The sequence below is a fragment of the Pelobates fuscus genome, chromosome 12 (genome assembly GCF_036172605.1).
Source record: "Pelobates fuscus isolate aPelFus1 chromosome 12, aPelFus1.pri, whole genome shotgun sequence".
NCBI classification, from domain to species: Eukaryota; Metazoa; Chordata; class Amphibia; order Anura; family Pelobatidae; genus Pelobates; species Pelobates fuscus.
This window is the reverse complement of record NC_086328.1, coordinates 135,652,903-135,665,250: the sequence shown is the minus strand read 5'-3', so window position 1 is coordinate 135,665,250 and position 12,348 is coordinate 135,652,903. Positions and strand designations below refer to the sequence as shown.

At 41.3% G+C, this 12,348-nt stretch overlaps 1 protein-coding gene across 1 annotated transcript in view; it reads left to right on the top strand.

Annotated features, from left to right (window-relative positions):
- KCNQ1 (potassium voltage-gated channel subfamily Q member 1) overlaps window positions 1-12,348 on the top strand; it is a 96,034-nt gene that overhangs the window by 50,713 nt on the left and 32,973 nt on the right. Inside the window, exon 2 of the mRNA XM_063438728.1 lies at window positions 1,340-1,430. Coding sequence (XP_063294798.1) covers window positions 1,340-1,430 — 91 coding nt within the window. The remainder of the gene's footprint in view (window positions 1-1,339; window positions 1,431-12,348) is intronic.

Sequence of the window (12,348 nt, the reverse complement as noted above, 5' to 3'; positions counted from 1 at the left end):
GATGAGGTGTTGCTTCAACACCAGCTCCGAGACACGGTCCTCCTAACCCCACCAGTCCAGTATTCGGCTCATCCCTGTTTTATTGTCTCATCACTCAGTAACACTGATGTGTTCATTCACATTGGAAAACAACTAAAGGGTCACCTCAGATATTTAGAAAAGCACAGCCTTCCATGAGCTCGGTTAGTTAGCACCATGAATGGACTTTTCCACTGTAACTGAAAGGAGGTTGACTTGTTCGATGAGGATACTTTACTCGAGTAATATAGTGTAACATGGACCTTCTCGCGGCAGCTTGGATTCTAGAATGCAGCATGTTCAATGTTCTAGGCTTTTGAAGAAAACTTACTTATGCAGTGAATTGTCAATGTCTGATGAAATTTATTTTTTAACCCCTTAAGGACACATGACGTGTGTGACACGTCATGATTCCATTTTATTCCAGAAGTTTGGTCCTTAAGGGGTTAAGGCGCCATCATTGTGATGTCCTGTATGCAGACACACCTCCCTGCATGTGACTTACACAGCATTACTAAACACTTCCTGTTAAGAGATATCTGTTTTTTATATTTCCTTTTTTGTAAATTCTTCTTACCTCCTGCTCTGTTAATAGACCTATAGTAAGGATATCCCTACATGCCTAAAGTTTTCTGATTTGTCTGCCCAGCTGTGAGGTAAACGCAGCTCACTTGTGACTTTTAAAGGTGAATACACACAAAAGTCTTTCTGGCATGAGGGGGCATGGCTAAGAATAAAGGCTTCTGGCCAAAGAGTGAGACTTTAATTTTAGGGGTGTGAGTGGGGGTGTGGTCAGGGTCGGGGCTATGTGAAATTTCAGATAACTTAGTAATAACAATTTATAGAACTAAAAAATAATTTAGAATAAAACAATGTATCTTATTCATACAGACTAATTTCTATACACATTTATTGTAGTTTAAAGACACATTACTGGGAGTATTATTGCTGTGGGGCTCTGTTATACATTCAGACATATTACTGGGAGTATTATTGCTGTGGAGCTCTGTTATACATTCAGACACATTACTGGGACTATTATTGCTGTGGAGCTCTGTTATACACTCAGACACATTACTGGGGGTATTATGGTTGTGGAGCTCTGTTATACATTTAGACACATTACTGGGAGTATTATTGCTGTGGGTTTCTGTTATACACTCAGACACATTACTGAGAGTATTATTGCTGTGGAGCTCACACTAATTATCCCACTTTAGAAATATATCTATTTTTTTAAATTCCCGTTTATGGGAAAGTCTGCATGCTGTAATGCTATGACATCAGTTCCATAAAACGACATTTATTTTATCTTTTGCAGGTTCCTTATTGTGCTGATATGTCTCATATTCAGTGTCCTTTCAACAATCCAGCAATATTCGGGTTTGGCCACAGAAACGCTATTTTGGATGGTACGTAAATCTGACACTGAAACGCAGAATTTCAATCAAAGTTTTAAACTGCAGGGTTTTATTCACATATCTGGACTTGTTTGTACGGATATTTTATTAAGGTTAGCCTGGATTAAAATGTTATTTACCCACGATATTTGCTTTTACTTTCCCTTCCTCCTTTCAGATAGGTTTTACTGTAATCCATTCATTGTTATAAATTCTACCAAGGCTACAAGGCTCTATATGTCAATACTGCAACAGAGGTAATAGAATCATTACAAAATGGATTTAGTTACTTCTGAACATCACTAATAGATTTTTTTTTTTTCGTTCCAAAAGATTAATGAACTTCTCTTATATTAATTGAATTGAGAATTATTTCCTGTAAATGGCAGACTGTCTACAAAGCCACACTTACCTTTCTCTTTCTCCAATTTTGAATGTTCACCTTGCCAAAAAGCTAATGTTTCTGTCAGATTAATTTTGTCCCTCTACATCTGTGCAGAGGAACTGTAAATGAAATGTGTTTTCTGAACTCTACAGCAACTATTTTTGCTCAAATGTAAGTGCTGCTTTCCAGAGGTCAGTAGGGGGAGAAGGCAAGTATCTGATCATAAAAATTACAATACATGGTTTTTGGTAAAATACAATAGGAGTCTGCAATGTCTAGAGGCATTACTGAGGGGGCCGGCCCTGGTCTGAAGCACTGCATCAGGTCCTGAAAAGCTTGATAAATTTTGCTTTCATTCTTAACCCTTAATCCCCTGTAAAGCTACTACAAAGCTTCCTTTTGCTTTCCCCACTTCCTTGTGTGTGGGTGTCACCAGCGCCCCTATTCCACTACCCAGAAACATTTACAGGAAGTCGGAATGCCAGTCTCTATCAGTGGGAGTTCACTCTGGAACTCTGGGTCGGCTTAATGCCGCATATGGCCCTGGCCCTTTTGCCCCTTGTGTGTGCCCAATACCCAACGGCCAAGTATGGCACTCTTTGGAGGGAAGGTGCTACCTCTCATGATGGACAATCGCTTCCTATATCCATCATGAAGCTCCCTTGCTAGCTCTCGGTAAATCACAGATGAATAACCTCAACCAAATGAAACTCTTACCGGTAAGATCTGTTACCTGGTTGGTCAAAACTTTAATACAGTGGAATCTAGACAATACCCCATAGATCCGATCGCTATTTTTACAGAATGGGCACTCTGATCAGACCTTTTGAGGGATATAGAACATGTGGGGGTATGTTGTGATTTAATGTATGTTTTAGGGGTATTTTGTGTTGTGACCTCTGTATCCAGGAGATGATTAGTTTAACCGAGGGCTAATTAATTGATCTCCCGGACACAGACGCCTGGGCAGGTCTGGGTATAAATCTGTGTACTTGTCCTCAATAAAACCAGTTGTTTTACCCTACAAGTCTCGACTGATGTTTGTGTATGCAAGAGGTATAACACACTGCTGCCTTGTGGGATCTGGGAGAGAGCTATGACAGAGGTAATACTCTGGGTAAAGGCGCTCTGTTACAATCCACTTTAAATGGACACTCTGTGTGCCAGTGTCTAGTTGCACCACCAGGAGAAGTGACTAGGGCAGACCAGAATTTTTTTCTGGACTGCCTAATGTCAATTCTGTTCATATTTTAAGTCTGTTGTCTGTGAGCTTGCTCCCTCCCACTGTGCACTTCCTCCATTACTAGCTAGGGTTTTTTTTTTGTATACACTGAACAAAATTATAAATGCAACACGCTGTCACTGAGTGCCATATCCCCATCTGCCCACTGTCTATTCGTGTGTTTTCCCCTTTTTGGTCTCCCTGTGTATTTCATGTAATATGCCCTGTTTACCGTTCGGGGGCCATCTCCTGAACAAGAACCACCCTTGTACACCATTAGAATGTTCACACCAATCAATCAGAACGTTCACACCTGCAACATACGTGCAAAACTGCAAGGGAAGTGATTCAGTGCTCCCCTGGGTGACTGCCATTTTGTATAGACGAACAACACCCACGGGGAGCATTCGGATCCCGAAAGACGCTTCCCTTGCAGGGTTTTCGCACTAGGACTCCATGAATGGGTCCCTAATGTTAGGTTAGTGGGGACACTTGTGGGGTACTGGCAGTTCGGATTGCCCTAACTCATCGTAAAATCGCCTTTCACTATCCGGGTTAGTGGCTTCCCAAAGAGCGATCTCTCCGGTGCTACCTGCGTTGAGATAACCACTGGAGAGAGAGAGACGCGAGTCCAGCAGAGAATCCCTGGAACTGTGCGTCTGCCTCACAGCCACAGAGTCCCCGCTGGCCGTCTGGAAGTCTGTGCCGGTCAATAGGAGAAGGGCTACCATTCAAATTGGTTTGTGCACTTTCTCCCGATTGGCTGGCGGAACGCCTCCAAACCCTGAGCACCAATTGATGCAAATCGATTCATGCCCTTCCTCTGGATTGGCTGTTGCTTGGTTTAGGCGCAAAGTTTCAATTCACCGGACTAAATTAAGCAACTCTGTGGAACTAATTGCGGGGATGCACAGAGCCTTGAGCCCAGACTTTATATGATGATTTCTCGAGCTCTGTGCATCCAATAGCCCTGCTATTTGCAAGGATCCTAGCTGGGACCAGGAGCTATCCAGGGATGTGTGCCCTTTTTCCTTCCTTGGGCGCAGAGCCCCCTAAGTTTCCCCATATATTTAATGTGTCCTATTGTCTATAAATGTTGTGCTGTTGCTATCTCCCAGAGCGGGAGATGTTTATCTGTAAACCATCCTCCTCCAGCATGGGACTGAGGAATTTGTACTGGATAGTATGGAGACCCCCTGCGGAGGTCTGTGTACAAATTAAGCCTGTACCAATAAAGCATAGTCAGTGTTGTACCTCCAGAACTGTGTGTCGTCCAGTTACTGGGAGAAAATGGGTCTCTTTATATTCTAGAGTGGTTCCTGAGCGGCTGAACGAAGGAATTAGTGGAGGTAACCAGTCGGGTTTCCCGTGGTCCGGTTCAGATGGATTATCTCGGCAAAGAAATGCTCACTAACACAGATTTAGACAGAATTGTGAACATTTGAGAGAAATAGGCCTTTTTTGTACATAGAAAAAGTCTTAGATCTTTGCGTTCAGCTCATGAAAAATGGGAGCAAAAACAAAAGTGTTGCGTTTATCATATTGTTCAGTGTATATTTTATATTTGTTAATTTTGCATTCCTCCCCTTGCCGGCTTTGAGTGCTCACATGCGCTCTGAGTTGGCGAATCTGTCCAATCAAAGGTTTCTCTATAAGAAGCCTGTGCTTGGACCTCAAGAGGGCAGAGTAGACGTCAGGAGTGGAGATCAGCACTGGGAGCTTCATCTGGTGCTTGGTGTCACGTAAGCTTTTCAAAGCTTTTAACAGGGCTTGTGGGACTGGAGCACCAAATATCATTGTAATTGAAAAACTATATCAGTTTAAAAACAGTTTGTTAAGCACAACGTCAGGGTTTTTCACAATTTAAGGATATATGTAGGTGCAGAACTGAATGCTGCAAGTTTAATGGTACCTATCGTGACAAATGCAAATTAAGCTTAAATGATACCAAATCAAATTTCATCTGTACATTGTGCTAGCAGAATTGCTCGCAAGTTTCTATATTTCTCTAAAATCTGATCTTAAAAAAAACCCAAAAAACAGCCCTTCCCCCTTTCTTTGAGTCAGTTCAGTATAAGCTGATCAGCACAGAGATAAGGCTGTGCTTTGCATGTCTGCTGTCAGGGGGACCCTGCTTCCTAAACAGGAGTATGCATTATGATTGGAGTCCACACGTGGCAGACTTTAATGACCCGCCATGATTTAGAAAGACACATACCATAGTAGGTCTCTTAACTGTAAATGCATATCAGAACGAAAACCAAGCTGGGAGATCAAAGGAACTTCCGGCAGAGCTCAGTGACAGGTTTGTGGAGAGACCCAAACCTTGGAAAGGGTAAACTCCAGAGATGATGTGCAGAGATTGAAAAAGCTTGTGGGAGTGCAACACTCCACCGATCTTGACTTTGTCAGCCTGGCCATATGGAAGCCTCTCCTCTTTATGAAACATGAAAGCACACTTGGAATTTGCAAAAAAAAAAAATACCTAACGGACTCTCAGACTATAAGAAACCAGATTCGCTGGACTTAGACTGAACAATTTCACCTAAATTCATAGTGCCAAATCTGGAGTGCTCCAAGCATAACTTGCTTCTGAGCAATATCATCCAAATGGTGAAGCATTGAGGTAACCGCATCATGCTTTGTGGGTGTTTTTAGTGGCATAGACTGGTTATTGAAAGCTGACACTGCAAAACACTGATATACACTTAATAATAAGTTGGTCCAGAGTTTTTGCACCTGAGAATGGGCCGCTGGTTCTCCTTCCAACAGGACAATTACCCCAAGCACACAGCCCAGACAAAGCAAGAGTGGCCTAGGGACAAATGGGAATGGGTTTAGGCTTAAACCGAATTAAACATATCGGCGAGACCTGAAAATGACTGCCCACTTCCTGTCCCCATCAAAAGTGGCAGAGCTTGAGATGAATGCTGAAACTACCCAAATGTAGATGTGCAAAGCTTGTCGCATCATACACAAAAAGACTTGAGGCTGTAATCGCTGCCAAAGGTTATTCAACCAAGTACTGAGTTAAGGGAATGAATACTCAATATGATATTTCAGTTTTTTTTCTGTTTAATATATATGCAATTTTTTTTATTTTTGAAAAAACTTTTATTTTGCACAGTATGCAAAACTGTTTGGTTCTTAGAATTGTAACTACAACCCGAGGAGGCGCACGGAATGACTGGTCGACTGCACAGACATACCACATTTAATTATGGAATTTTCTTTTCTTTATTTAAAAATGTTATCCTGGTTAACATTACATCTGTCTAAACGATTACATCTTTTTTTAATAAAACATTATTAAGAACTTAATAGTAATACAATAAAAAAAGTTTTAGCATCCCTATAAAAAATGTTTTGTTCTGTACAAAGCTAAATGAGTCACTGTCAAGGACTACTCACCATCTTTGAATATGATATATCTTGTTTTAAACAAACTACAGTCGGTTCCCTTAATGTAATCTCTGGAGAGAAACCTGAAGATAAATTAATAACATAGGCTACTGTGTACCAGAGTTATCACACCATAACAATACATTCTGCTTTCAAAACTATTCTCCCATAAATCAAATGCCACTAGTGCTGGGAACATCTCCAACAAAGTCACCAGAGACCACAAAAAGACCGTATTTTATGATGCTGTGTTCTCCTATGTCTAAGTACGCACTTATCTTTCCACTCAAGTCAAGTGCTTGTGCAGACTATCCCTTTAAACTATTCTTGCAACTTAACATCTATGTTTTATGAGTTCTGGTCACAAGAGAAATATCTAGCCCAGGTTTCATATCCTATTTTCAGAGCCATAAAAAGCATGTTGCTGCTATAAGGATAGCATAGTCTTAGCATGCAGTTAACCACCTGAAAGGCCAACGGTGGGATGATTCTGTACTAAGCATCTCGTATTTAAAGACGCTGAATCAAAAAGTATAGGCATCTCATATCATTTATATGCAGATGACACGCAAATCTACCTGTCCTCCCCTGATCTCTCTCCGCCCACCTTGACTCTTGTTTCTGATTGCCTCTCTGCTATTTCCAACTGGATGGCTGCTCACTTCCTTAAACTCAACCTGTCCAAAACAGAACTTCTAGTTTTTCCTCCCTCAAGTGCTGCTACTCCTGTTGTCTCCATCCAAGTCAACGGCGCTACTATCACCTCTACCTCGCAGGCTCGCTGCCTAGGGGTTCTTTTCGATTCTGACCTCTCTTTTACTCCCCATGTCCAATCGATAGTTAAATCCTGTCGCTTCCAACTCAAGAACATAGCGCGCATTCGCCCATATCTAACGCCGGACGCGGCTAAGATATTGGTTCATGCTGTTGTTCTCTCTCGCCTCGACTACTGCAATCCCCTTCTGACCGGTCTTACATGTTCCCAGCTTGCACCGCTGCAATCTGTAATGAACGCGGCTGCGAGGCTTATTTTCCTGTCCGGTCGCACCTCCCACGCCTCCACGCTCTGTCAGTCCCTGCATTGGCTTCCAGTTAGATATAGGGCCCAATTCAAAATTCTGTCACTTGCTTACAAATCCCTACATAATGCTGCTCCAACATACCTATCCTCCCTCATACACAAGTATGTCCCGTCGAGACCCCTGCGCTCATCCCAAGACCTACGCCTATCCTCTGCCCGGATCCCCACCTCTGACGCTCGCCTTCAAGACTTCTCTAGGGCTGCACCTATTCTGTGGAACTCACTTCCCTCCTCAATCAGACTTTCACCCAGCCTCCACTCCTTCAAAAAATCTTTGAAAACTCACTTCTTCGTTAAAGCGTATCAATTAAACTGTCAGCAGGCTTCTCATCCCCCACCCCATGACTCCTTTCCTGCAACTGTCAAAAATGACCTACCAAGCACTCAATAAACCCTTCTCTAACAAACTATTTAATTCCCCTACTTTAACCCGTTTGTGTCACTATACCCCACTCACTCTAGCATGTAAGCTCATTGAGCAGGGCCCTCAACCCCCTCTGTTCCAGTACGTCCAGTGATCTCAATTATGTGTCTGTTAGTCCACCCATTGTACAGCGCTACGGAATTTGTTGGCGCTATATAAATAATAAAATAATAATAATAATAATCTCCTTGCAGGCAGTGCATGCTGACGACCTATGTAATTTTTTGCAAAGAATTAACATTAGTCTCTGTTCTGGGCTGTCGAAGTCCCGTGTGTTGGGTTGGAACTAGCCCCAGGCACAAAGTTGCAGATATTTCTGTAGGTACAGTGTTTCAAGCTGAAAAACTGCACATACAGATTCCATGTTCCATAACTATTTCTGAAAGCGGTGGGCATGGAGGTAGAAGTAACCGTTTATAGCAGGACATTCCATGCTAGCATGAAATACCTTTAGTTTCTAAACCGACCAAAATTTGAAAAGCTGAGATTTCGATCTTGCTCCTCTGGACCTCTACTCTAGGATCCACAGCCAACCTACTCATGGAGGGATTTTTTTTACATGCATGCCATCTAGTCCTGTCCACTCTACAATTGGGTATTTATCAGGGTTCGTTTGCCCATTTTGAAGGCGGAGAGAGCTCTGTACCTGTGGAGTCTGGTTGCTGTATCTGTTGCCCTAACCTTCTACCTGTGTGGGCTTTGACCTTTTGGTTTACTTTTGACCTTTTGCTTTACTTTCTGGATCCCAATGTCAATCTGTCAGGCCCTTGGCACTTTCTTATTCTGGAGATACTGGGGAATACTCCTGAGTTATTGGGATCTCTGGCGTCAATTCTCTTGCAACACTTGGCTCATGGTTGTAGTCTTTACTTTTCCAGCAGTCTAAGCATAGTTTTGGTGGCTCTGTTTTTGGACTGCTTTTATCAGACCTGCTTCACAGTGATTTTTCACAATCCACAAACAGCCATGACATTAAGGAACAAGATTGCTGTTAAAGGACCTTCTCCCAAGCTAGGTCTAATGGTTTGGCTCAGTTGTGTTGTTTTTCAAAGACAGACCTCAAATTCTGGACCTTCTTGTCTTCTGAATTTTTCCAGAGTGCCTACTTCAGCTTGATATCCTGCAGTTTGTCCAGCTGTATGTACGGTCAGGGTTTCCTTTAGAATCAGATCCCTGATCTACCTGCTTGTTAATTTGCACTAGGCTGTTTTCTCTAGTTCACTGGTACCTCCAGCATGTACTTCTTGGTATCACAGTTGTCCTGTAATTGGACAATGTTCTAGTTCATTCCACTGTGGGAATAGGAGCCGATAATCGGGTGCTAGTGCTCATACAATGATACTGTGGATAGTTCCATAAGCCAAGGGTGTCTCCTTGGTTGATTTCCCCTTGTCTGGTTACCAATGATACTCCTTCACTGATTCCATTTCCAAAAATACAAAGCCAGAGGAGGGAGGCACTGCTGGACTTTCTGTAAGTTGGCTGTTCTTTCAATTCAAGTTCGTTGACCCTATATTTGAAATTCACTTTGAATTCAGCTTGATTGCACACCTTGGTGAATAATACTGTTTGTGCAAATGCATGTTTTAGTTTTCTAAAGATAAAATCTGGCACAAACACAGATATGTATACACCCCTACAAAGATGGATACAGTGAAAAAATACCTGCATCTAAACCTATCCAAATTCATATGTTTACCCAAATAAAGAGATCTACATACCGATACACAGTATAAAATCACATAGAGATAGATACAGATTCAAATATTCAACAAGCCTACAGGGGTTTGGTGGGGTTGGTCATGCACTCAGCTCTGGCTGCTGCTCAGTCATAAATGCCTCTGATATCTCAGGGGGGAGCAGTTACACTGAGGCTCACCCCCAGATCTGCCACTGGCTTCTATCATGGGTGATGTGTGTGTGTATATACGTTTGTATTATTATTATTATTATTATGATATTTATAGAGCGCCGTCAAATTCCGCAGCGCTTTACAATGGGTGGACGAACAGACATGTAGTTGTAACCAGACAAGTTGGACACACAGGAACAGAGGGGTTGAGGGCCCGGCTCAATGAGCTTACATGCTAGAGGGAGTGGGGTAAAATGACACAAAAATGTAAGGATAGTATTAGACTAGTGACAGTTGCAGAAGAGGAATCAGTTGGGAGCTATTAACAGTTTAATTGATACGCTTTTATGAAAAAGCAAAATTGTAGCAAAATTGTTTGCAAGATCAGCATATTTGTTAACTATTATTATAGGAGCAGCCTTCATAACAGAATAACTATTCTAAAAACCCTAGTATTTTATATACAGTGACCGTGGCTGTTGTAAACTTTACAAACTAGCATATTCATAAATGTCAGGAACATCTTTCAAGCTTCTCTATTTCAGTGACTATAAACGGGGATGTTTGGCCTTTTGACAACATGTCATGCCTCATATCCCATGCAGTCCAGTGATATTGGTATTCTCTCTTACCAACACATGAACTGTTAATATTGATGCTATTTACATAACACTTCAAAGCCAGTTTGGGATGATTAGTGAAATCCAACACAAGCTTTAGGTTACACATACTTTGTGATGGGTAGGCTTTTCTATTTTCTTTTTCTTTTTTCATCTTTCTTTCCTGCTTCCCTGATTACATTTCCAAAATATGCAGCAGTATATGTCATAATTCAGGTTTCTGGGAATTGTAGTTCAGCTGCCTGGATCCTATAGCAGAAACCTGACAAGTGAACTACAACTCCCGTAAAACCTTGCTGTGCCCATATAAGAAAACGCTCTGCCGTGCTGTTGAAAGATAATTGAGAAGATATTGTTTCCTGGTTTGGATGGCATCTAGTGAGTTGTTGTTTGTTGCACGAAGTGGACCTCCTTCTGAAAATGCTTTTACTTTTAGCTTCCCATTGTCTGAAGTATTATGGAAATATTAATTAATTGAAATGATTTTAGCAGCAGTTTGTGTTTATTTAATCCATGTGTAGCCATCATTGTATCTAGTGGTGTATTAACAGCTCATTAGAAACAAGACAAGCAGTCATAATTCTGTCAATATTTCATAAAAACATACATTATACACATAATAAATTGGCAATTTAATCTGGATACATCTTCCAAAAATATGACCCAACATTTCAATTCTTCACAATTACCAGTTTAAGAATTGAAACTGTAGAGTGTTGGGCTTCCCAATGTTTTTAAAAACAAGATTTGCGTTCAACAAATGCCTGTGTGCAGGGGCAGGTGGTTTGCAAATTCTGCAACGTCCCCGGACAATGACAGTGCCACTTTAAGTTGGGAAGTGCTTACACCAGTGTGGTAGCAGCTTGTTCAATTGTATTCAATTGCCTCTTTATCACAAATCTTTCTTGATTTGTACACTCATGTGGTGGTGCTGCATCTTCAGTTTTCTTTCTTTGCTATTTTGTTAAATTTCTCAAAAGATTCCCAGTGAATAACCTGTTGGTGAAACCCACATTTTGCTTTTGAACACTGGAATGATTTGTTCTTCTAAGTGAACCTTTGAGAGAAAAAGCAAGTTTTACTGGAGGAACCTGTCAACTTGCAACAATGTTACTAAAAAGTACACCGTGTATCTCTGTCCGGTCTATCTTGCCCCCCCCCCCCCCCGCCCCATGAAACATAACATACATATTGCGATTAGTTACAAATTTAAAATGTCTACACATGGTTATGTCTTGGATCAGAGTAGTGTAAATTGTTTGAAAGTCTGCATTTTTTTCCTTTCTTTACAGTATATAAAATTCAAGACAACGTTTTAAAAAGCTGGTCAGTTGTAATCATACACGACATACTGAGCAAAATATAATTCTGTTGATACAGCTGTTCCTTCAAAGCAATGCTTTATAATTCTGTTTTATATAGGTTTCATATTATTCAACCACTAAGATATAGCATTTGTCACTAGTGATGTCCCGAACGGTTTGCTGGCGAATAGTTCCTGGCAAACATCGCATGTTTGCATTCGCCACGGACCGCGAACATGTGCGATGTTCGGTCCGCCCCCTATTCATCATCATTGAGTAAACTTTGACCCTGTACCTCACAGTCAGCAGACACATTCCAGCCAATCAGCAGCAGACCCTCCCTCCTAGACAGCATACAATTTAGATTAATTCTGAAGTTGCATTCTTATTTTTTTTTTCTTGTATTTTTTTTTCTGTTTATTATACATTATCCCCCCCATAGCCAGTAACCTGTGCTTATTATACATTATCCCCCCCATAGCCAGTAACCTGTGCTTATTATACATTATCCCCCCTATAGCCAGTAACCTGTGTTTATTATACATTATCCCCCCATAGCCAGTAACCTGTGTTTATTATACATTATCCTCCATAGCCAGTAACCTGTTTATTATACATTATCCCCCATAGCCAGTAACCT